General features: G+C 35.2%; 1 protein-coding gene across 11 annotated transcripts in view; it reads right to left on the bottom strand.

The window, feature by feature from the left end:
- The window catches only part of RBMS3 (RNA binding motif single stranded interacting protein 3), a 743496-nt gene that overhangs the window by 423833 nt on the left and 294765 nt on the right, over window positions 1-24898 (bottom strand). For all 11 annotated transcript variants that reach the window (XM_008009337.3, XM_008009341.3, XM_008009343.3 and 8 more), the window contains exon 4: window positions 23468-23559. In XM_008009337.3, coding sequence (XP_008007528.2) covers window positions 23468-23559 — 92 coding nt within the window. The remainder of the gene's footprint in view (window positions 1-23467; window positions 23560-24898) is intronic.

The following is a 24898-nucleotide window of genomic DNA, read 5'->3' as shown; positions in this document are numbered from 1 at the left end:
AGACTTGACAAATCCCATTAACTGTATAAGAAGAAGGATGATTTTTTTTTCCCCCTTAAGGAAAGGCAGAAAGGTCAGGGATGTGTGGTAGAAAATATGTGTGTAGATATATTAATGCGTGTGTCGTTTTAAAAATATATCTGTAAAATTATACCAGAATGCATGACTCTCTTACAGAAGTATTTCTCCTTCAAAAATATGGTGGCATGCTCTATTCACAGCTGGGGTCAACAGGAAGGAGAGCAGAGTGTTTTCTAGGAATTAAATAAGACCATTCCGTTTTTGAAGACTCATTAACAGATCCACAATCTACTATGTATCTTTCTGTTGGTATATATTATTTCAGCTCCTATATAGCAGTTATGGGACTAACAGTGTGGGAGAGATCAGAAGTAAAGAGTCAATGCCAAAATGCTTTAAGGCCTTTGAGAGGATAATTACAAGAGGCTGCAAAGGATCAAGGAAGGCTCAAAGAAGGGGCAATAAGTGAATATGGGTGGAGGGCTCAAAGAAGGGGCAATAAATGAATATGGGTGGAGGTACTGTCCCTCAAAATGGTCTTGCACGAAGTGGCATCTACACAAACATCTGAAAAATGACTTTGTGTTACTTCATCAAGGTGGGTAACAGAGGGTGGTGAGAGCCCGTGTTACGCATAGGCCTGGACTTGAGAAAGAACATGACAACTTGTGGTGACTACTGTATAAAATTTATTTTTTGTAGGTATTTAGCCTTACGTTAGTTTGCTACTGTTTCTAGCTGATGTTTGTATATTAATCTGTCATATTCATCCTAGAATGTACCTGTATTAATTACAGGGTCCACATTTATCTCGTATCATCTTTCATCAGTTAATACTCCATATCTCCCTGGATAGTTGTCCTCAAATAAAAAATAAATCGTCAAAAATATTTAGAATAAAGATTTAAAGAGAACTTATTTTAGAATAGGCTTTGATTCAAAGTAAAATTGATTTTTAAAATTAATATTTCTACTTATGAAAAAAGGCTGAAATGTTTTAGCAGCATACATGCAAATAGGATTAGGTCAAATGAAGAGAAAAGCTCTATGTGCACCTCAAAGCAAATGTACATTAATAATTCTTTGACTTGGACACGGGTTCAATAATAATTTGTTTCCCTTTTTGTGCATGAATCTCCTTATGTCTGATGAGAAAGGAAGCTCTGCACATCCTGACATTGACATATACCCACCTTATTTTAGTGTGTGAATTACCATAGCTTAATGCAAATTTTAAAAGGGAAGAATTCCTTCTACAAACCTCTTTCAATCAGTCACCCATCAACTCAACAAATATTTACTCAGCATCTACCATGTATCGGGCCTTTTGCCAGGCACAGAGGCAACAAGAGGCTCCCTGTTCTCCAGTATCGATAAATGTAGAGTTGACAGCAGTACAAATTATCCACTGATAGGCACTGGTATTGTTTGTGTATGGTTATACTGGTTGTTTACATAGTGAAATACCTCCACCCACACCTGTTGGAAAACAGCTTCTGACTGAATCCTCCCCCTACCAAGTGTCATCTGGACTGCCTCATTCACTTGACTCCTGCTTTAGGATGCCCAGAATCATTGTGCAATCCAGTTAAAACCTAGGATAGATAGATAAGGGCGCATCCAGGACGCTTTCGTCAGCAATTTCACTGAGGTCTGTGCTTCCTGGTCACTGACAGTGCCATACTGCCAATCCAATACTTGTATGTAGAGTTGTCACCTCTACATACAGATCAACACTCTGGACCAGTAATACATTAAGCGTGGTCTTCAGACTAGGCTGACGTCACAGAGTGTTTGTTAACCTGTCTCAGAAGAAACAGAGGCAGAAATGCAGAGTAAGCATTTAGAAACTTTTATATTCATTCAATAGATGAGTTTTATGTTTATATCTTTGTTTTCCTTTATTTCATTTTTCGGGTAATTTATTTTTATTATATGTTATAAAAGCATCAGTCCACAACAGTTTGGAAATAAAAACAACTAGTTCTACAACATACAGATAGTGAGAAGTAAGCCATCCATTCATCCAACATTCTGCCGTGAATGTTGCATATAAAGAACATGAATGAAATTTATAAGGAATACATAAACCACACTTTCTGTTAACATAAGAGAAGACTCCTGGCTCCCCTCTACTATTCTCCCTAATGCAAACAAGGAGCACAGAAGACAGACATACTTACACACAAAAATATGCCATTAAGGACATTCAATTTCTACATTCACTCAGGGACTATTTGGATCTCTTGTCCTCTCAGCTACTCTAGTTAAAGGGTATATTAAGCTGTACTTTCCCTAAGCAGTTTTGGTGAATGTATCCAGCTCCCCATTTTTACCTTGACTACATTCTTCTCTCATCTCAGCTGCTTCATGCAGTTTAATACATGCTGCATGCATGTATTAAACTATGTGTAAAACTTAGATGAGTAATTCATGTAAATTAAGAAGTATATTCTGCTGTCTTTGGTCATCTAAATAATAGACTATCAGCCAAAATCAACCCCAAGGGGATTAGCTTGGAACGTTTTCTGTGTAATTATATAATCTTGACTTTAAGCAGCATAAAACTAATCCTTATATCACAATGAAACTAAGAATATAAGAAGAAATGTGTCATGTCTTATCTTTAATATCCTACTAGCTTTATTACATTAAGTTTTAAGTCATTTTTCTAGCTAATTCTCAATTATTTAATTGGAAAGATTTAAGTTTGATTTTAACTCAGAATATTCCATCAAATTATGATACTTCCACAAAAGTTAATGCTGTTTAAAAAAAATACTTCAGTGTGGATGATGAATACATGCCAATTCTTAGGTGGCAGAGGCAAATGGTAAAATATTTATAGGTGAAATAATATGATGTCTGGGATATAGACAGACATATTATTCTATCTATAAATATCATAAAATAATATAATGTATTCTTGTAGGGTGAGAAAGTGGTAAAATACTTGGATGAAATAAGATTCATAGTAGAATAAATGTTGAAGCTGGATGATGGGCATGTTGAGTTTTCTTATACCATATTAATTACACTGTTTTCTCTGCTTTTGTGTATGTTTAATAAATTCTATAGTAAAGACAAAATATACACAAAATATGTATACACCTATCTTTTCCCACAAAGTTAACTTTTTTCTTAAAACTAGCAGCAAAGAATTAATATTGTAATGGAATAGACAAAATTTATATTCAAGATAGTAAAAGCAATTAATTAATTGTTTAGATTTTGTTGTAATACATTCTGATTGGGAACTTTAGACAAAGAATAATATGAAACTTACAACAGAGAAAGACGTGAGTTTTTTCCATGTAAAGTAAAAATGTAAAATGCTTCAATTTTGTTTCTAGTAAAGGCATTTGGGAAAAAAATCAAATTCAGAGAACTAAAAACAGGCAAGCCTTTTGCCAATTGTACAGCTGCCATGGCCTGAATGTGGTGTCCCCCGAAAATGCTTATTTGGAAATACTAACTCCAAAAATGATGATACTGGGTGGTGGGGCCTTTTGGAAAATCATCAGATCACAAAGGCAGAACCCTCGTATATGGGAATAATACCCTTATAAAATAGGCACAGAACTTGTCTGCCCCTTCCACAGTATGAGGACACAGCTAGAAGGCTCCATCTGAGACAGGAACCAAGCCCTCAACAGACACTGAATCTGTCAGCACCTTGATCTTGGACTTCCCAGCCTCCAAAACTCTGAGAAACAAATTTCTGTTGTTTATAAGCTACCCAGTCTATAGCATTTTATTATAACAGCCCAATGGGACTAAGGCAATAAAAAATAGAATGGAACTTTAAATAAAATATTTAAAGGTTTATTATTGAAATCTCCATAATCATAAATATCTAAAATGTATAATAACTTGACATAACTAAATCTTAAAAAAAATGTACCCAATACAGCAATTCTGAAATCCACACAGAATGTTTGTCATTTTCCAGCATACTCCACACACTGACTTTAATAGAATATTTACATTGAGTGAAACTGAAGCAAACAGTATTTTTTTCTATGTCAGATTATTTTATTTATTAATTTATCTGGCATAGTTTGCCTATTGCTTGTATTGCATATTATAGAAAGTTTCACATGAGAAAAATTTCACTCTAAATTAATACAATGGAAATATTTTCAATTCAAAGAAAAAAATAGCACATTGATGGATATAATTTTTTCTACGTTTTATCTCATGTATTTTCTTAAACATTGGCCTGGGCAACATTTGTCTGCGAGTGAGCACTAGAAGATAAAAGAATGAGTAAATAAATAGTAAAGGAACAACACAGAGAAACTGAGAAAGAGCTGTCAATGTTTAATCTGGTTGCTGTTTCTTTTTCCATGTCCACTTATGCCTGGTTGTGATTTTATATTGCATACATAAAATACAGTCATATGTTCTACTCATGAAATTGACCCTACTTATTATAAGAAATTAGACATGACAGCTTCTCATGGATGCTTTATACTTAGGGAGTCTGAAAAAGTCTGAGGAAAGAGTCTAATGACATGAGCAAAATGTCTCCAACTCCAGCTCTGATTCCAAATTCTATGTGTTATTGAAATCCTCTGGGTTGCAGTAAATTTTGTGTTGATGTTCAAAATAAGTCAAACACACTTGAAATGCTTGTCAGCAAAGTCTTCTGGTGTACAAGTGACCATGCCAGAATGTCTACCATCCTGTAAGCCAAGTAGTGATACACATATATATGCATAAACCTTGATGAGACTCAGGTTCCAAATAATAGGGTTTTTAATCATCAGTTACATGACAATGCAAAGGGATTGTTATAACACCACTGAATGTGTGGTGAACAAAATCTAGAAGTGAGAAAAGATAGCCATCCCTATTTAATTTATCATTAAACAACCTAAAGACTTAAGGAACAGACAATCTGCAACCTCACAGTACTGGAGTATGATTCAGCAACACTTCTATTTACTAAGAAAGGTGAAACTCTGTGAACTGTGAGTTTCACCAAAGCTAGGTTGATATAACTCATAAGATATCTATACACTTCCAAGAAGTTAAAAAAAAAAAAAAAAACTACGTTGTTTCATATCTTAACAAAGCCAGAAAGAGGGGAAAATGCAAGAAGACCACATACTAAAGTCAAACTGCTATATCTGACCAGGTTCTAAATAGTTGTGATATCTCATTGGAAGTGCAATGAACATGTTAGCAACATTAGTATAAAAGGACATAAATCATCAGTACTAGCATTCTTGACATGGTACACTACATCCACCCACTAAAATCGAGTTAGGGAGAACATTAAAAAAGGGTCCCAAAGCTGGAATGTTTCCTCACCATGTAGAATCTGAACTGCCAAAATCAAGTATAATTAAAATTCATTTTTATCCTCACAAGTTCATCAACTTATGAAATAATGTTACATTATCTGCCATTTCTACTTTTTCTATATTCTCTTGGATAACCCTTGCTATCTGCGTTCACTCTCAATCTCATTTATTTTTCTACCAGGATCTACCATGAAGTACTAGCCAGTCAATGCCTAAAACACCTAAACAACTGTAAAATGTTTCATTTTTCTTCAGTTTAAGAATTTTTTCTCTGCACAGGTGCTCCCTTTAATCCATAACTTGTTTTCAGAATGTATTTCAAAGGAGGAAAAGTAAAGGAAGATAAACAATTTACAAAAATACAAGCACAATATAAATACTATGTTTGAAATATACAAAGAAGGAATGGAACCATAATATTCAATGCAAGTTACAAAACAAGCTATAAGAAAGTTGTGGTGTATGAATAAAGGAAAGAAAGTCACTATAAGATTTATTTTTACTTTATTTTGGAGGAGTATGTCAACATATCCAGTATGCCAAAAGATATCTTAGAGCACCTACGGCTTAATTGCCATCATTCTCTAACCCCATTAAAAAGATATGCTGGTAGACAAATGCCAACCAAATTTCCACTCCTCTAGTAGTCTATCCCTGGAAGAAAACTAATGATCACTAACTGCTAAGATCCACTGAGTGATAAATATTAAAAACTAAATGAACAGAGTTATTTCCTCAAAAAAAAAATTTAAACATCCATTTCAAATTATCCAGAAGCATAATCATATATGGTTTCCAACTCTAATTGAGGGAATTTTTAGTGATCAAAAATTTAATATCTTAGCTCATTTGCAGGTACTGTAGCGTAATATCTATTTTAGCCCATTGGTTTTTTCTTTCCCATGGAGGTTTAGTTGCCTAGCCTCCGAAAGAGAATTAACTTGCTTTGAGACATTCAGTAAAAATCAGAGAGACCACCATGTGCAGGAAGAGAGCCTTTCCTGCAGAAAGGATGACGAGGAGCCAGGCATGGATTCTGCCTCCACAGGGAATAGCATCCAAGGGCTAAACTTAAAAAATAGAAGTGTCACAAAGGCTTAAGATTGGACTATGATAGAAGTTTAAGAGAAAGGAGGTACAATAAACTACAAATGCTAGTATGACATGTCATTAAAGACATTAAAAATGGTGTTTCCAATAAGCAATCATATAGTTTCTTGTCACTTATAAGATGAAATATTATACACTCACAATTTTATCGCTAGTTACAATATATAAAAATTAATTATGGAGGGCAAGAAAATTAAGATTGATTTTTTAAAATGCAATGGCAAAAACACAATGATCTGGCTTTATTATTCTAAAATAGGGTTTCACGACCTTGACATTATTGACATTTTAGATCAAATAATATTTTTTTTTTTTTTTTTTTTTTTTTTTTTTTGAGATGGAGTCTTGCTCTGTCACCCAGGCTGGAGTGCGGTGGCCGGATCTCGGCTCACTGCAAGCTCTGCCTCCCGGGTTCACGCCATTCTCCTGCCTCAGCCTCCCGTGTAGCTGGGACTACAGGCGCCCACCACCTCGCCCGGCTAGTTTTTTGTAGTTTTTAGTAGAGACGGGGTTTCGCCGTGTTAGCCAGGATGGTCTCGATCTCCCGACCTCGTGATCCACCCGTCTTGGCCTCCCAAAGTGCTGGGATTACAGGCTTGAGCCACCGGCCCGGCCAAAATAATTCTTTATTGTAGCAAAAATGAGACACTCTTTAATGCATTGCAGTGTAACTAGCAGCATCCTGGCCTCTACCCACCGAACAGATGCCAGTAGCAACTTGTGCCCTAGCTGTGACCACCATAAATGTTTACAGATGTTGCAGTTGAGAACCAGTGTTCTAAAGCAGTGGTTCAGGTGTTAGCTTCAGTATTAACATAGTGGCCAGTTGAATGTAAACCTCTAGATAGCCCTTACCATGTATAACAATTACCTATTTACTTATCTGCACTTCCCTATAAACCATAAGTTTCCTCAGGTCTGGAGTTGTATCTTACTCATTATGGGTTTTCTATACACTAAGCACTATATGCATATACTTTATGCTGAATGAATCAATGAAGGAAACTAGAAAGAAAGGAAACCAAAGAGGAAGGCAGTTGAGCTGACCAATGAAGTGTGCAGGGGCCCTGGCATGCATCATGTAGTGTCAGTGGATGCCAATATTAATTTTCCTCTCAGTCAAGACAACCACAAATGTCTCCAAACATTGCCAAATGTCCCCTATGGTGGGCAAAATGCCTCTAATTGAGAACCACTTCTCTGAGCACAGAGAAGGTTTCAACCTTGTTATAAAAGGAAAGATGAATTTTGCAGTACTTTCTTTCTTTGTCCTACTCAATTAAAAAGAAAGAGCTCTAATACACTAATGGCTTCAGAGTTAGACATGAGATAGGATACTGACATCTACTTGGCTGTATGATTTTAATAAATTAGTTAGGCTCTTTGAGATTTAATTATTTCATTTGTAAAACTGGGACATTAATGACTATCACATAGAGTTCTTTCATTCAACAAGTATTATTACTTGCTACTTGCTGGATAGACATTGTGGTTGGTTCAGAAGATACACAGTGCAAGTGGTAACAGTTATGATCTTTGCATTTATATTTTATACTCTAGTCTGGAACAGCAAGAGTAATCCAATAGTTTCTCATGTAAAATTTAAATTACAAATTGCCACATAAACTCTATGATGAAGAAGCTTCTATGAGAAAAGATAAAAAGGGTAACGTGACCTAGAATTGGGTGTCAGTAAGATTTTCCCAAGGAACTGCCACTTGACCTTGGGCCTGAAGGATTCATGACAGTTAACTATGAAAGAGGAGCAAGGGGTGAAAAACAGGGGGATTAAATGAGACAACATTGAAAGCACAAGGCTGTCCTGATATCTGGATACTCTGTAGATAATCAATTAATGCAAGCAATAGGTTATAAATAATCATCACTGTCCCTAACAAAATTAACGGATAGGAATAAGATGTTAAGCAAAGTGACATTGTATTTAATATCTTTATCATAACAAAAGGTATGCATAATTCATTTTATAGAATTCTGAACTAAGATATAGTTGTAAGAAAATTGTGATACTAATAATGTTGACACAAAAAACTAAGTTCTTCTGGAATATAGAATGTTGGTGCCTTTAACATCTTTACTTTCTGGATATACAATTTCCCATTGTATTTTGCATTATGGTTACATTCTTCAACTAGGGAACAATAAGTATTTAGCACATAGTCCAGTTAATAAAATCCAACTATTCCACTGTGCTAACAGTTCCTATGAAAACTCCAGCCGTCAGTTAAACAAATCATTTGGCTGGGATTGGAGCATTTACCATATGCACAAGTTACTAATTTCCTGGACATTATCAGCCATTAGCTGGTTTCCTGCATCCCAGCAAATGCTGAGGTGAGAGCCTTGATTGCCAAGACTGAACATTTCAGACACTGGTCCATGGACCATTTCCTCCATCTAAGATATAATAACAGTCTATATTTGTAATTCTTCTGTCAAATGCATGTGGAAAATGGCCAGAAAGTTCAAGTGAAGGAAAATGTGTAAAAAAGAAAAACTAACTTGTGTCAGTGTACCGTGCAATTATGCTGGCAAAACTCTATTAAAATTTGGGGAACTCATTTGCCCACAGCAAGAGGAGTATGAAACAGAACAAATCACCAAGAATCTCCCACACAGCATTTAGGGATTTACTTAGAGATCAACCTGTGTCCAAATGAATGACAATTGTCATTTTCTTCATTCCTAATCTACAAATGCTGCTTTCTGGCTAATCAGAGTTCCCAAGGTGGGGAAGGAATATATATGGTCCCTCTTAACTCTACTCAAGAGCTCACGGCCTATGTTCACCCATAAGCAAATGTCACCACTGTCTCCTCTGTTTTATCTTGGCGACTTGAAGGCATAAATTTAAAAGTACATCATCAAACAAAAAAGACTGAGCATCTGAATTAAATATTTAAGTGACCAGAGCATTTAGTCACTCACAGTATTCTAATTAATGGCTTATTTAATGTGCAGGATAGTGCAACAGCTTTGTTTACAAATTAGAAATTATTTGCACAGTGAAACATTTAAACAGTAAAATAGGAGGGTAGTCTGTTTTTTAATATTGTGAGGATTATTGACAATATTTTATTAAGGCAAACACATGTCCCTTAATTTTTAGCATACATAGTGTTCACCATTGGACCTTGGCATATCACTTCATCATACTGAATATTTCTTTATGCTCTCTTCCAGCCCAAAAGTCTGTCTCTATATGGAGACCATTTGAAAAGTTTCAAGCCTTTATAAGTAATGTTATTCATTGTCTTAGACATCCCTTTAGAACCTAACAGCTTACTAAATAGAGTAGGAGGGCCCCCCAATTTCAAAATTTCAAAGATGACATATATACTTTTATCATTTAGATTCAGCATGAAGAACTATATGAATTTCTTAGTTTCTGTGATGATTATTAGCAAACATCAGAATTACATTTCCTAAGTAATATGTGCTTAAGAAACAATGGCATTGTGTAAAAATAATTTTCATATATTTATATTTATATATTTATACATCTATATTATGTAAAATAAGTAATAAATATTTTATGTTATTATATTTTATTCGGATGAACTCAATTGTCACAATCAGTACCTAATTAAAGAGGCTGATTTGCCTCAGCATTTGATCAACAGAGTTCCATCACTGTTCATGCTCTAACCATCCATTAACCAGTACATGCCATGTGACAGGTTTGGTTTCTGAATAATCAGCTAGGTAACTTTTTATAGATCATATTTATTATCTTTTTTTATTATATTATCACTTTTATGTTACAAAGTAGCCAATATTCATTCTAGAGAGTTGGAAAACACAGATATGATTATTGAAGAAAAAAATCACCACACTTCCCTACCTAGAGAATGATATTTACTATGATCATTTTTCCCTAAGATTGAATATGCTTCGAAAAAATGCTATTTAAGTGGCAGCAGTTGATGGCTTTGCCATAATTTTCAAGCTACTACACTACAGAGACTTTGTCAAGTAAGATTATTTTTGGCTATTTTATGTCGTTCAAATTTTTACCATTTACAATGCATGCTACAACAGAGTGTGATCTGCGTCATAGTCAGTTCTGTGTTGCTTAAAAGAAATATGTGAGGCTGCATCACTTATATTAAAAAAAAAAAAAAAAAAAAAAAAAAGAGGCTTATTTAGTTAATGACTCTGCTGACTGGAAGACTGGGCATCCGGTGAGATCCTCAGGTTGCCTCCACTCAAGACAGAAAACAAAGGGAAGCCAGGGTGTGCAAAGATAACATGGCAAGAGAGAAAGCAATGAGAAGTTTAGGTGGCAGGGTCTTTTTAACAGCCCACTTCTGTGGGAACTGACAGAGCAAGAACTCATGTATTCCTGTTAGGAGGGCACCAAGCCATTCTTGAGGGATCCACCTTCATGACCCAAACACGTGCCAGGAGGCCTCAACTCCAACACTGGGATCGAATTTCAGCATGAGGTTTGAAGGGACCAACATCCACACATTAGCAGTCTAAATCTCTGATTTTTATGTAAGGTAGGTTTCTAGGAGGAAATTAATAGTTCAAACACTAAAAGGAATTTTCAGAAAAGTCAAACCAACTCACATTTCCACAACAATTAGTAACTTTAGCACAATATCATTATTCTATTTGTTTTAACTAGTGTACATTTGATAGTAAAAATAGTATCTTGGTTTTCCATTTGCATTTATTTTATTATTAGTAACATTTATGATGATTTATAATGTGGATTTTCATATGTGACTTGTATGCTTACATCTTTTTTTGTTTACTACATTTGTCTTTTAGTATATTTGCTGATTTGGGTAAATATGTATTAAGATCAGTTTTTGCACTTCAAATGGAGAGTCTTTCTGTGTTTCACTCAGAAGTCTGAATATACAATTTTGTGGTCATATCTTCCATAATCAGCAATCATTATTCCATCATCTTCTAAGTTTAAACCCTATATCGAACATATACAGAGAGCTAGGTTTTGTTCCTTTTTAACCAAGCCTCCCTGTTACGTGAATGTTTGCACATTTTGATTTTTTTTTTTTTTTTTTTTTTTTTTTTTTTTTTTTGAGACGGAGTCTTGCTCTGTCACCCGGGCTGGAGTGCAGTGGCCTGATCTCAGCTCACTGCAAGCTCCGCCTCCCGGGTTTACGCCATTCTCCTGCCTCAGCCTCCCGAGTAGCTGGGACTACAGGCGCCCGCCACCTCGCCCGGCTAGTTTTTGTATTTTTTAGTAGAGACGGGGTTTCACCGTGTTAGCCAGGATGGTCTCGATCTCCTGACCTCATGATCCGCCCATCTCGGCCTCCTAAAGTGCTGGGATTACAGGCTTGAGCCTTGATTTTTAAAGTTAGCTATGTTTCTGAAAAGCCTAAATACCTGTAGACATATGTCTTTTCATGTTGATTGGCATGTGGTCAGTCCTTTCAAGCTCCATGAAAGGCTATGTCATCTCTGGAAAGATGTCTTTAGTTTCTGTATTTGCTTATTGCTTCCGTTTCAGCTATTCTTATTTCTTCTTCTGGATGATGTACTCACTGTTATGTTAGACCTCCCCTCACTTTTTTTTTTCTATTTTCTTTTTTTTAGATTTATCTTCATTTTTTAAAAGTTTATGTGGGTACATAGTAGGATTATATATTTACAGGGAACATGAGATATTTTGATACAGGTATGCAATGTGAAATAAGCACATCATGGGGAATGGGGTATCCATACCCTCAAGCATTTATGCTTCAAGTTACAAACAATCTAATTCTACTCTTTATTTTAAAATGTACGATAAAGTTGTTATTGGCTACAGATACCCTATTATGTTATCAAGTAGTAGTTCTACAAAAACAAAAACAAAAAAACCCAAAAAACTCCACTCTCTGTCCACCATGCTTGCCATGTTTTCTCTCATTCTTTTGATAATTTGACCTTTATTTTCCTGCATACTGGGGGAGCTCCTTTAATCAGTTCTTTAAGACATTAATCTGATTTTCTGTGGTGTCAATTCTGCCCCAACTATCAGCAATATGGGGTTTAGTTCTGTTATTGCACAATTTTTATTCTTTGTAATACTTCACTTAGTTCTCTTTGCTCCTTAGTTTAATGTTTCTTCATTTTGCCCTATTGAATTTGCACTCAAGCTGGCTTCCTCCTTGTTGGTTTTTGTTCCTTTTCTTAAAAAAAAAAAAAAAAAAAAGTTTATAAAAAATACAGTTAAGCATTAGGTATTATTGGAGAAATGTTTTTTAAATACAGATTTTCAGATTGTGTTCTTAGAGATTCTGACCTGTTGGCTCTTAGAGGGAGATGGGGAGACAGGGGAAGAGAAAATTTTAAAAAGATGAAGAAGGCACCTCCTCAAATGAGTCATACTCAGCAGGAAAGATTGCAATATCAGATGTCTATATTTGACAATATGATATGGTTGATATGTATTTGTTTGTGTGTAATCTTATCTTCTAGAAATTAGGCAAGGGAGAGAGAATAAGAAAAACAGGACTTTTGTATAAAATAATTAAGTATAAAGAGATATTAAGAATCTCAATTTTGCTCTAAGATTTTATCAGTAATTATAAAATCCTTGGGTGTTTCTAGAAATCCGTTGCCTATTAACCTTGGTCTTTCAAGGGTAGTTGTTGATCATTCTTTACTGTATTCTCTGCATATTTCATGGAGAAATTGGGAGTGGCTTCCTCTGGAATATATAAAACCAGAAGCTGGGTAGACACTTCTAATGATTTTACATTAGCAAATCAATATTTTCTGGGAGTTTAGAACACAGATTTTTGTGTGCTGCATTCTCGAATACGATAAACTTAACTTTGTTTGATATTGTATCTTTATAAGGTAGTAACATTTCTTACATTAATGTCTAACTATGGATGTTTCTGAAACTAGATACCTAACGATACACTGGTAAGTGTTGGCCCACAAGTAACATGTCATTCTTCTCATGGAGTGTGATTTATATTTTTTATAATGATGATTTCAGTAATGTCTATCATCTTACAAGAAATTAACCTTTGAATCAGAAAAATGTAAAATTCATTTTGTGCTGTTCTCATCAAGCAACTTTGTTCAGTTACCTTAAATACGAACACCAGGGAAGACAGTTTATCTTTGATATATGAATATAATTTCCAAATGGATCCTTAGGCCAAAAGTAATTCATGCACATGAAAAAATGAGCTCTTAGTATGGCTTCATTTAAAACTTTATTTCCTTTATGGAAAGGTATGATATTGTTAATGTCATTTTCACAGAAAAGTGAAACAAATCCATTTCAATAGGGAAGAAAAGTCTGGTTTTATTTTTAATTTTACCATTTTTCTAACGTTGAACATTTTCTTAAGTTTGGAATACTTCTTAGATAAGAAGGAGTTAATGTGCTTGCAGATGTTGGAATGTCAACTCCCACTGATTCAGCCAGCAGACTCTAAGTTTCATGGTGGGGTTAAGTCATTCAAATAGCAGTTAAAAAGTGTGTCCTGGACATGGTGGGTAAAGAGGATCAAACTGAGTATGCTGCCTTCTTGTTCACAACACTCAAGTCTCTGTTTTGTTTTTGTGTGTCCACTGTAAGCATTTGTGAACAACTCTCACAAGTGCCCGCGCAAGTGATACACATCATAGTGTAATAAATATAACATGCACACAAAACCAGAGATCACAGAGGGCTATCATTCAAGTTTGTTTATTATTTATCTTTAGGTTTCACTTTCAATAAAAGGCAGATGTGCTGAGGAGCTATCAGACATTTTTAAGTTATTGTGTTATTGCGTGGGAAAATTATAGCTACCTGTGATCATTAAACATCTTTAAAAGACACGTATTTTGTGAATGTATATGTGTGCATACACATGTAAATATATGCAAGTGTATACCCAATTTCTTTAAGACTTCCAAAAGATAAGAGTTATTGGTCTTCATTTCCAAATTCTTGTCATCTATTTTCTCAAGAAACAAAGATGTCCATCTTGTCCCATTCCACCAGTCAATAGTTAGAAGGATTACATTGAACCATTGTTTGTGAGCTCAGGAATTATGTTCTCCTGAATAATTGGTTAGGATAGTGAATTAAAGGACTATTTCTGTGCAAAATTCAGTTTGAGGTCACAAAAATTTATCAGAATTGAAAACTATTAAAATCTAACAAATACTGATTATTCATTTGTTCATTCCCATATTCATTTATTCCACAAAGATTCATGAAGCCCCACTATGTATATCAGGGACTCCAATAGATTCTCCAGTCCACTGATTTAATAATTTTATCCAGTCTGTAATTCCATTTTAGAAATTCAAAAGTCAAGCTCTGCTGAAGAGACTAGAAAACAGCATTAGCAGACGTATGATCTCCTTGGAAAGAATAAGCCTTTGGAACCAGAAAGGTTTGGGTTCAAGACCACTGACTATGTTAGTGAATGTGGGACATTCCCTATTTTTTCATATGTACAATTCGAGTAATAACACCTACCTCCAAGGATTCTAGTAAGAATTAAATGAGATAATCATTATAAAAGCACTTAACCTATTCACTAGCATAAGGCTGACGTTCAAGAAATAATTTCCTTTATTCCCTGCATCCTTTTGTCTGTTTCCTTCCCTTTTTTCAGAATAAATATAGTTAAAGGACTTGAAGAGAGTCTCAGAGCACACCAGAAGTAAACATAGAAAGAGAAGGTGGACCATGAACCTCGGTAGTCTGTAGGTTTCTCAATGTTAAAATGTTCAACCTTTAGCATAATTCATATATTACATAATTCTACCATTCCAATTCATCCAATCATTTTCTTTAGAGTACAGTACAAAAATAAAATGCAGAAAGCAATTATAGTCAGTTAAGAGTTGGGGCCAGGAAAGCAGGAAAGCCAGTTACAGTTGGTTATATACTTGGGGCTAGGAAAGCTTCCATTGCTTCTATTTTCTTATGGAAAGATAGTGGTGTAACACTCCTGGTCCTTCTCTTACTTGTCCACTTACATAATACTTCCAAATGGGAGAAATAATAACTCACCTGACTTGTGAGTTTGAGAGCAAGAGCTCAACAAGTGTGGCTCATTGCTCTCCACCTTGTCCTTGGGATCTATCTGCCAGTAGAGAGCATATTCACTATTTCCTCCTAGGTATCAATAATAAGAAAATATCTCATCTATGGGTGGGGAGACACATGGTTGTCCGGCACTCCTTGTGACTGAATGGCTAACCCAAATTTTGACATTCACCATTGAAAGATTCATTTTCCACACAAACCTAAGTCACATTTTCCTAATATAACACCAGCAGTCATACAATCAATAGTTTTCTTATTTTGACATACTTCTTTGTCTTTTTCAATGGGATCAGAATTTACGTGGGACAAAGCAGTACTTTTAATTAGGCACACCCCATGTACAACAATGGTGATTAGAGAAAATACCTTTTCCTTTCAACTTTAAGAACAAATTATTAAAACCATGAATGAAGACTATTCATTATTTGGTCTTCTCAACAGCACATCAAGAAATGAGTAATTGACTGAGAGCAGCCTGTGGAGACACATTCTCTTCAAAGAGGCAGGACGAAAGTGTGAAAGTGTTGACCGACCTTCCTTCCTTCCTTCCTTCCTTCCTTCCTTCCTTCCTTCCTTCCTTCCTTCCCTCCCTCCCTCCCTCCCTCCTTCCCTCTTTCCTTCCTTCCTTCCTTCCTTCCTTCCTTCCTTCCTTCCTTCCTTCCTTCCTTCCTTCCTTCCTTCCTTTTTTTTTTGACTGAGTCTTGCACTGTCACCCAGGCTGGAGTGCAATGGTGCGATCTTGGTTCACTGCAACCTCCGCCTCCTGGGTCCAAGTGATTCTTCTGCCTCAGCTTCCCGAGTAGCTGGGATTACAGGTGCCCGCCACCACGCCCAGCTAATTTTTTTTTTCTTTTGTATTTTTAGTAGAGATGGGGTTTCACTGTGTTGGTCAGGCTGGTCTTGAAATCCTGACCTTGTGATCCTCCTGCCGCAGCCTCCCAAAGTGCTAGGATTATAGGCATGAGCCACTGTGCCTGGCCAATATTTTTTATAGGTTGAAAAGAACTTGAATTCCACACATATCCTTCAGTAAGCAAGTGCCTGGTCAACTGGTAGGGATCCCAGTTTAAGACACCGAGGAAATTCTTTTGTTGATTTTTGTTTTTGTCCAATGTTAGGAAAGCAGAGAATTTTACTAGTATACATATGCACTGTTTCACTTAAGATGACACAGTAGAGTCCTTGTAAAACAGAGGGTAGTAGCTATGGGCAGATTATGGAAATCATTTGATATAAGCTAATACAAATATTTAACTTTAGATGAGTCTGCTTCAAAAACTTCAAATAATTAATGAATAGGATTAAGATCAACCCTGACAATTTCAATATTGAGTTTAGAATCCCCGCATTCAGCATTTGGATCAGGAAAAAAATTGAGCCTAATTGACATAGCCAACAAAGCAGACATTCACAAATATTTTATAGACATACAAAAGACCAGCCAATAAGTATTTATTTTCCACAAAATTTTAAAATTTTCAATCATGAGAAAAATAATACTTATATATTTTTAGAGAGATCTGTCTGTTGAAGATGTATCCCACAGGAGCAAATGATACAAACATTCATTTTAGGAAATGAGATAGAGCAAGGTTTACAATTACACAGCATCAGTCATTCAAGAGTAATGAACTATGTGAAAAGCAACATCAGAATGCTTTCCTTTGCAACCACAGTTATTTAAAGTGCATTCCACAACTGTAGAAGAGGGAGTCTTGTCATGTTCTTACACCCACTTGTACAACAATAGAACAACATCATTTGAAGAATTTAAGAGTTGAAATAAAAATTTAGTGACCAATTAGAATTTGACTCTAAAGAAAAATGAAAAAAAAAATCTAAACAATACAATATTAGGATGACAAAATCAGACAACTCCCACAAAAAAGGGAGGGAAATGATGGTAGTTTATGCAACTCTTCTATTATTATAAAGATGCAGGATGTAGACTATAGTAAAACCCAAAGATGCTATCTCACTAAAGAGTCTGATCTATTTTAAATTACTATAGAAATTTTTCATAACTATTGCTTAAATATAAGTAGAGTTTTCTCCTCTCATTTCTTTTAGATATATGTTCAAATGTCACATGATTAGAAAGGCTTTTCCTGACCACTGTACCTAAAATACTACCATCCCCATATCCTATTTAACCAGCATCCCCATCTCCTATTTTGTAACTGTAACTGGTTTTAATTGTTTTCAAACCTATTGTTACAATCTAATAAATTATATCTCTTTGTATAACAGCTACTTTTTGTCATCCCCTATGTGAATTTCATGAAACTTTGGCTCAGTACTATGGCTGTAGCATGTAGAACAATCCTTGTGGATAGTAGATGTTCAACATAAATGAGCTGAGAAAGTAGGAGAATGAGAGATTCCTGCTTCAATTCAAGGCTACAGCCCTTGTCCCCATGGGGGGAAAAATGGGATACAAGCAAATGATAGCATATAGGGATCTCTGATCCTTTGGTCTTATTGCAGAACACACAAACAAAAAGACATGAACATTATCCTAGGAACATTAGCATCCCCAGATAACCCTTGTACATTACTATATAAAGTATTGATTGTTTCCCACCCAGTCTTAGGAAACATCTCTCTAATCACCTGCTCAAGTTACCCTGGAACAATGCCTCTTTCCTTCCTACATAAAGAGTCCTTGAGAAGCCTCTATGTTTACCAGGAGGCTCCATCCCACTCCAGTGACCAACAAATAGCAAATAGCTTGTTTCTTCTGCTTTACCTATGAATGATAAAAACAAAAAGTACTAATACGATCTTATGCTACAGGAGTGTGACTGGCAATGCCTGTCATATATCTGTGCATTCATAAGAGTAGTTTTGGTAGACAATAAGCCACATTATGAGGCCAATAGTTGTACTTTTGTAAAATGTTCAAGAATATTCTATTGAATACACCCTTTCTTAATTAACTAAAATTCTTCTACTGGAATATAACTGATATGGCTTCACTGTGGTGATATATTTTATAAATTCCTTGTGTGTGTGTGTATGTGTGTGTGTTTGAATTTAAAATATTTGCTTTGGTATATTCCTTGATTTTGACTTTTCACCTTTTTAATTTCAAGTAAAAAAATCCACTGATTTTTTTTTTTTCTTTTTTTCAAAGACAACTGCTATCAAGGTCATTGATTTATAAGAGAAGTCCGTTCCTCTGGTCTCAATCTAGTTTTCTGCCATGGTAGATATACTATTTTTATATTATGTCTGTCAAGGTACTTGACATCCTCTGGGACACTTAGTATCTTTTGTGATTGCTTAACTGAGATTTACTCTACAAATCCCACTGGAAGTGAATCACCTTTGGGAACTGTAATGGCAGTCTGGTAGTATACCTGATGAAGTCTTATCTGAAGACCCTGAGAGGAAGTGACTTCTTTTCTGCAGACATTTCCTCTAGAATAAGATGCACTGTGTTTACTCATATTTGGAATCGACAGAAAGCAAGTAAGAAAGAGACCTGTTAAGGCTGAGATTACTCAAGGACTGGCTGGTAATAATTCATGACTGTTTAATATGTAGACCCATTCTAGTGTCTCTAAACATATCCAGGAAAAGCCTCCAAAGCTGTGCAGTTCTCTAGTGAGGACTCAATGAGGCCACATAGAATAAGGGGCAAGTAAGATCTCTCTGTATGACAGAATCAGGAGTTATGTGATTGGATAACCAAGAAACTTATTGCACTGACAACACAAGAATTCTATTTCCACCTAGTAGGATTTGATATGTATTTGAGATCAATAATTTAGGCTTGCTTCCCATTTTCTCCTTTCCTAAATAGTCATTTTCCTTTAAATGCATGTATCCTGTTGCTTCTGGGTCATTCTACATTGTGGAAATTCAGACAGATAGCTTCTCTTTTAAAGTTATGACTTGCTGAGCTAAAAGGAGGAGCCATGGGCCTGCTGGAGATAACAGAATCACCAGATGCAATCACAGGTTTGAAGTGGGTTCCTTTTGGGAAAGATTTAATGCATGCCACCTAAAATGCATCTATGCATGCCATCTTTAATGATGTCATGGATGCTGGATAGCCAAGGGGATGGATTATTCTTAATTTTCTCTACTGCAGAGGCAAAGAAGTCAAAACACTCATCACTTCACACTCTCTTACAAGAAAGGGGGAAACCATGTGACTCAGTTTTGGCTTTTGAGTTGTAAGCACAAGTTGCTGAGTTGAGATTCTGGAAAAGCCTTTAAAAGGATGTAATCAGCCATACTGCCCCTTCATCTATTTGCATTTTTCTCTTTTTCCTGGATTAACTGTGGATACAAGAGCTGGAACTTTAGAAGCCATCTTATAAATGTGTGACATAAAAGCCAGAGATAAAAGATGGGAGAGCTGTCTTGATCCTTGATGGCACCCCAAAGTATTGCCCTCCACTGTCTATCTATGGCCTTCTTCATACATGAGTAAAATAAATATCTGCAAGTTAACTTATTGTTAGCAGGGATTTGTTCACTTTTTTTTCATGCTTATAGAGACACATATTCCTTGGCCAATAAGTTTTTTCTCTATATCCTGAAGTTGCCAGAAACAGTAACAGCCAAAATTCTTAGTCTGAAGCTGTAGCAATTCAGGAGATACAATAAATGTTAAACATTCAGAAAAAAAGAATTTTTATTCTATCTTCATTCTCCAATACTCAGTACACTGCCTAGACAGAGTAAGCAATAAAAATGTTTGCTGACTGATGCTATTTATTATATATTTTAAAGACACTAATTTGGAATAACACACACTTAAAACAAGTATTAGGATTTATAGAAGGTTTAGTAGCAAATTTGAATTTAATGTATAATAATATTTATTGAATATCATTGAAAAAATTCTTATCATGATCTAGGCTCTATGCTAAATACTTAATGTATTTTTAAAAATTCTCACAGCAATTCTATAACCTAAGAGTTATTATTAGAGAAGTTCAGAGATATTTAAATAACTTAGCCAAGGTCACACAGCCAGGTGGTACTACAGTCAGGATTCAAGGCAAAGTTTACTTCCCTCCAAATTTATCCTCCTAACCACTATGTATTACTAAAATATTCTGAATCTGATTTCTTAAAAGAAACATGTCTTTTGATACCAAAAACACTCCTTTGTGGCAGAACAGTAATTATACAGAAAAATGTTCATCTGCGTTAATGGTTATTCATTATTAATCAATTACCACTTCCTGGATGACTTGCTATTTTGGATTTTCCATATGAATACACTGGAATAAGCTAGCTAAATAAGACAATTCACATGGAGAGTTTTATGTTAGCTGAAGGTTACTATGGGAAAGTAGAGTATTTGTAATATTTTGATTTTAAAATCCTGGAGTCATTAAAATGTGACACCACAACCTGCATAGTAGGATATTGATAAGAACAAGGATGCTGGAGGTGATTCATTAGATACTTAAAAGGCAAAAATATAGTGCATGTTTCACACACCCAGCAGACTGCAGGTTTATATGATAATAAATAATAGTTATCACCAGGACAAAGGAGGAAAATGCCATGAAATCCAATAGCTCAGTGAGAAATCTGCTAATACAGGTGGTCAAGCTTGTCCTATTTCATTGTCAAAGGGAGCCTATTTATTTTCTTATGGATAGTTAAATTACAGAGTCATTCATTGCTGAAAGTTTTCCAGTAGGCAGATACGAGTCTGAAGCTAAGAGAATAAGAATTAACTTCACAGGCAGCAGAATTCATAAGGTAAAATCTGTGAGCAAACTACAGAAATAAAAGTGACTTTAAACATTCCAATTGGAATATCTTTTTTTGTACAGTGGGCACGAGCCAACAGCCAAAATGCTGGCTAGGAAAAATAATCATTTTAGGAACTCTTTAAAATATTTATCCAAATCAAATAGCCTTCTGACTAGGTGAGATGTCAGTGATTAGAGAGAGAGAACGAAAGAGTCAGTGGGCGTGTGGGGGTGGGTAAGAGAGAGGGAGAAAGAGGGATTCTTGCTGCACCAGAATACTGGGAAACTTAGGAAAAATATTCATAATGGTTCCTCAGTAGTTATAAAATCAATGTCAATTTTCTTTTCCTGTTACACAAGATGGCAGTGGTTTTTATCTAACAACTATACATCTTCTGAGGACATTCGAAATGGTGGAGATTATGCATGCTGTTTTCATTACTTCTGAAGTGCTACAATCTGCTAACTTCTAGATTTGGGAGTTTACCAATGGAATAGATCAAGAAATTTCAATAACAACTTTTTTGTTAAGCATTTTATATTCATTTTGTTGGAAGTAGGTGTTGCTTTCAGTCCAAATTCAAGTTATATATTTCACATATACCTAACAGCTACATTTCATCATTTGTTTTCTGGGTATAGGAAGTCACTACTTAATGCCATTGACTCTTTGCCAAGTAATCTTTAAACCAAGACATGTATATAATTTCCTTATTAATTAAAGATACTAACTTCATCAATCTTAGTTCATGAAAAAAATCCAAAGCTTCCAGGCATAATCTTGATGAAGAATACATTATACAGCTGAACGAATTCAAATTTATACTGCCTTGGACAACTATTCATGTGTCATAAAGGACAATGAGTTCACCAAAGTAATCTATATGGGAAGTGACTCGCAACAAAAGGTTAACAGATATGGTCTGTATCAGTTTACTAGAAGACAACCGAAGATGAAGAAACTAAATATCTTACCTCTAGTTATTTGAGGTCAAAATTGGAAAATGTTATCAAATAATGTTAGCAATCTCAACAAAATCCAAATAACTGAAAATTTGACTACTTTATCATTATGTCACTCAACTCTTATGGGAATAGTTAAGTTTAAGTGTATACCTGAACAGAGCATGAATATATTAGATCAGGATTTCAAGGTCTGTTGACCATTTCACATAAAATTTATAGAATCTGGAGATAAATAAGTTCACTATTATCAATCAGAAAGCATATTTGAAGACTTAGGTTGCAGGTGAATAAATCCTAAATGGCCATCATTTTAAAGCAGACATCTAACAAGCATCCATGCTATAAACAATTGTTTTGAGTTTTTATCTAGAAATAATTATAGATTTACAAGACGTTGCAAAGATAATACAGAGAGATCCTATGTTCCCTTCATGAGGTTTCTAAAAATTTTACCTTTTATATAATTATGCAATATCAAAACCAGGAGGCTGACACTGGCACAATGTGTGCATATAGTTCTATGTTACTTTATCAGGTATAGATTCTTGTAACCACCACTGCAATCAGGATACAAAAGGATTGTAAATAATTTAACTTCTTTTCTTAGAAAATAAAATATATGACAGCTTCAGGTAGAGGGTTCTAGAATACATATTCTATTTAACAATAATTATTGAAAATTATTAATATCCAAAATTATCTTAGAAAACTCTCTATATAAAAGCCAAAGTGAAATTCTAGCAATATAGACACAGTACACTTCAATTAAGCTCATTTCCCTGCACAGATCAGACAACCCCATCATTCAACAATCAGCTCTCCCGAGCTAAGAAAACGCACACATTTTTTAGCACACAGTTTATCAAAGACAAGTTGCTGATAATTCTACTACTCCATTCTACTACTCTACTGTTTACAAGAAGTCCCAGACACACACACACTGACATACCCCACCTTTCTCAAGCAGAACAGAGACTTCACAAGTGTCCTTAAATCTCTAATGAGGTTACCATAACAAAAGATACAATAGTAAATATACGTAAAGAAACAATGAAATAAGCTAGACAGATTCTCCTAAGCCAAACTTCATGTGGAGTTTCTTATTTTCCCTGACAAGAAAATATAAACCAAATTGTTGCAAACTCCAAGTTTGAGTGAGCTCAGAGCAAAGGAAAAACATTTAATCTCCCCTTCTTCCTTCCTCCTTCTCTCTCTCTCTCTCACACACACACACACACACACACACACACACACACACACACACCCCTAAACATCAATCTTACCTTAGCCATCTGTGCCTGCACGCCGTTTGCCTTGAGAGATGCTACTGCTTTCTGTGCGGCTGCAGGACTGTCAAAATCTACAAAACCATAACCTGTGAAAACACAAAATCCCCTTGTTAGCATTCACAAAAAGCTGAATCTCTATCTTAACTGATGAAGTACAAGCTTACAGATAGACTTGCATTCGTTTCTTCTGACATATTACCCTGGTTGAACATTAGGCTGTTAGATTAGTGGTCCTTAACGCTTTGAGAGATATACCATTATATCTCTAGACATAAAATAGTAACTCTTATTTTCTACGTATTGTTTTGGAGACTGGGTGTACAATCAGTAACCCAATTTAACCTAATTTGGTGAGTAAGATAATAGACTGTTTAACTGTGTTCTTTCTTCATGGATTGTGGCAAAAGTGAGGTGCATAAAATGCTGGAAAATATAGAAAATTGTCTCCCTAAAGTTAATTTTCAAAACTTCAAATATTGATGTTAACAAAAACCATGATAAGAACTTGCAAAAGGTTATCAGCAACTGCAATCGTGCTTGGCACACAGTAGACATTCAATAAATATATGTCTACTTCATGAATAAGTAAATATTGTGAACAAGAGGGTTTAAAACCTGGTTCCATTTGATTACTAAGCCCATGCTCCTCCATTATCCTGTCTCAATGATAACATCTTAAATTATTTTGACTATTAAGGATCTGTGAAAAAGAGTGATTAAATACATAAATATTCATGCTTCTTTTACAAATAAGAACCACTATCTGCTTATTTGTTTCTAGTGTACAGTCTGAAAAGGGTATACGAGTTCCCTATGCTATTCTGATTGTGTGCTTGTGTGGATGTGTATACATGGTGAAAGCAAAGAAATAGTAAAAGAGTCAATGAAAAGGCCATTTTGCATGTCCTTAAGCTAGCTAATAGTCCAAGGCTTAGCCTAACAGCATTGTCAACTGCCAAGAATATTGTGAAATATAAATTCTCAAGAGTGAGTACAAGGACAGCTTTGGCATGCTTAAAAAGCTCACCATATGTATCCTATACTTCTTCTCATCTGTCAGGCAGAGAATCATCTGTATCTTTATACTTGTCTCATTTAGAAGTTCTGAGGTGAGCCACTGAAGCAAACCTCCTAACCATGTACTGTGACACCTCCTCCCACCCCAAAATAACCAAAGAAGTGTGCAAGGATGAATCCAATTACCAAGTTGTTTCTTTTAATTAACTTTTTAATTTTTTCCCCTGAATTTCATCTTCTTTTTCTCCCTCCCAGCATGTTATCCTAAAATGAACTTGTTACACAGCAGTGTACCATAAAGTGCTCTTGAAAAGCTGGGCAGAGAAGCTGTGAAGTTTGTATTTCTAATCCAAAAGGAAGCCTGTTCTGTAAGTACTGCTAATTCTTCTCTTCCTACAAAGTCAAACT

This window comes from Chlorocebus sabaeus, chromosome 15 (genome assembly GCF_047675955.1).
Source record: "Chlorocebus sabaeus isolate Y175 chromosome 15, mChlSab1.0.hap1, whole genome shotgun sequence".
Classification (NCBI taxonomy): domain Eukaryota; kingdom Metazoa; phylum Chordata; class Mammalia; order Primates; family Cercopithecidae; genus Chlorocebus; species Chlorocebus sabaeus.
This window is presented reverse-complemented; position numbering and strand designations above follow the sequence as displayed.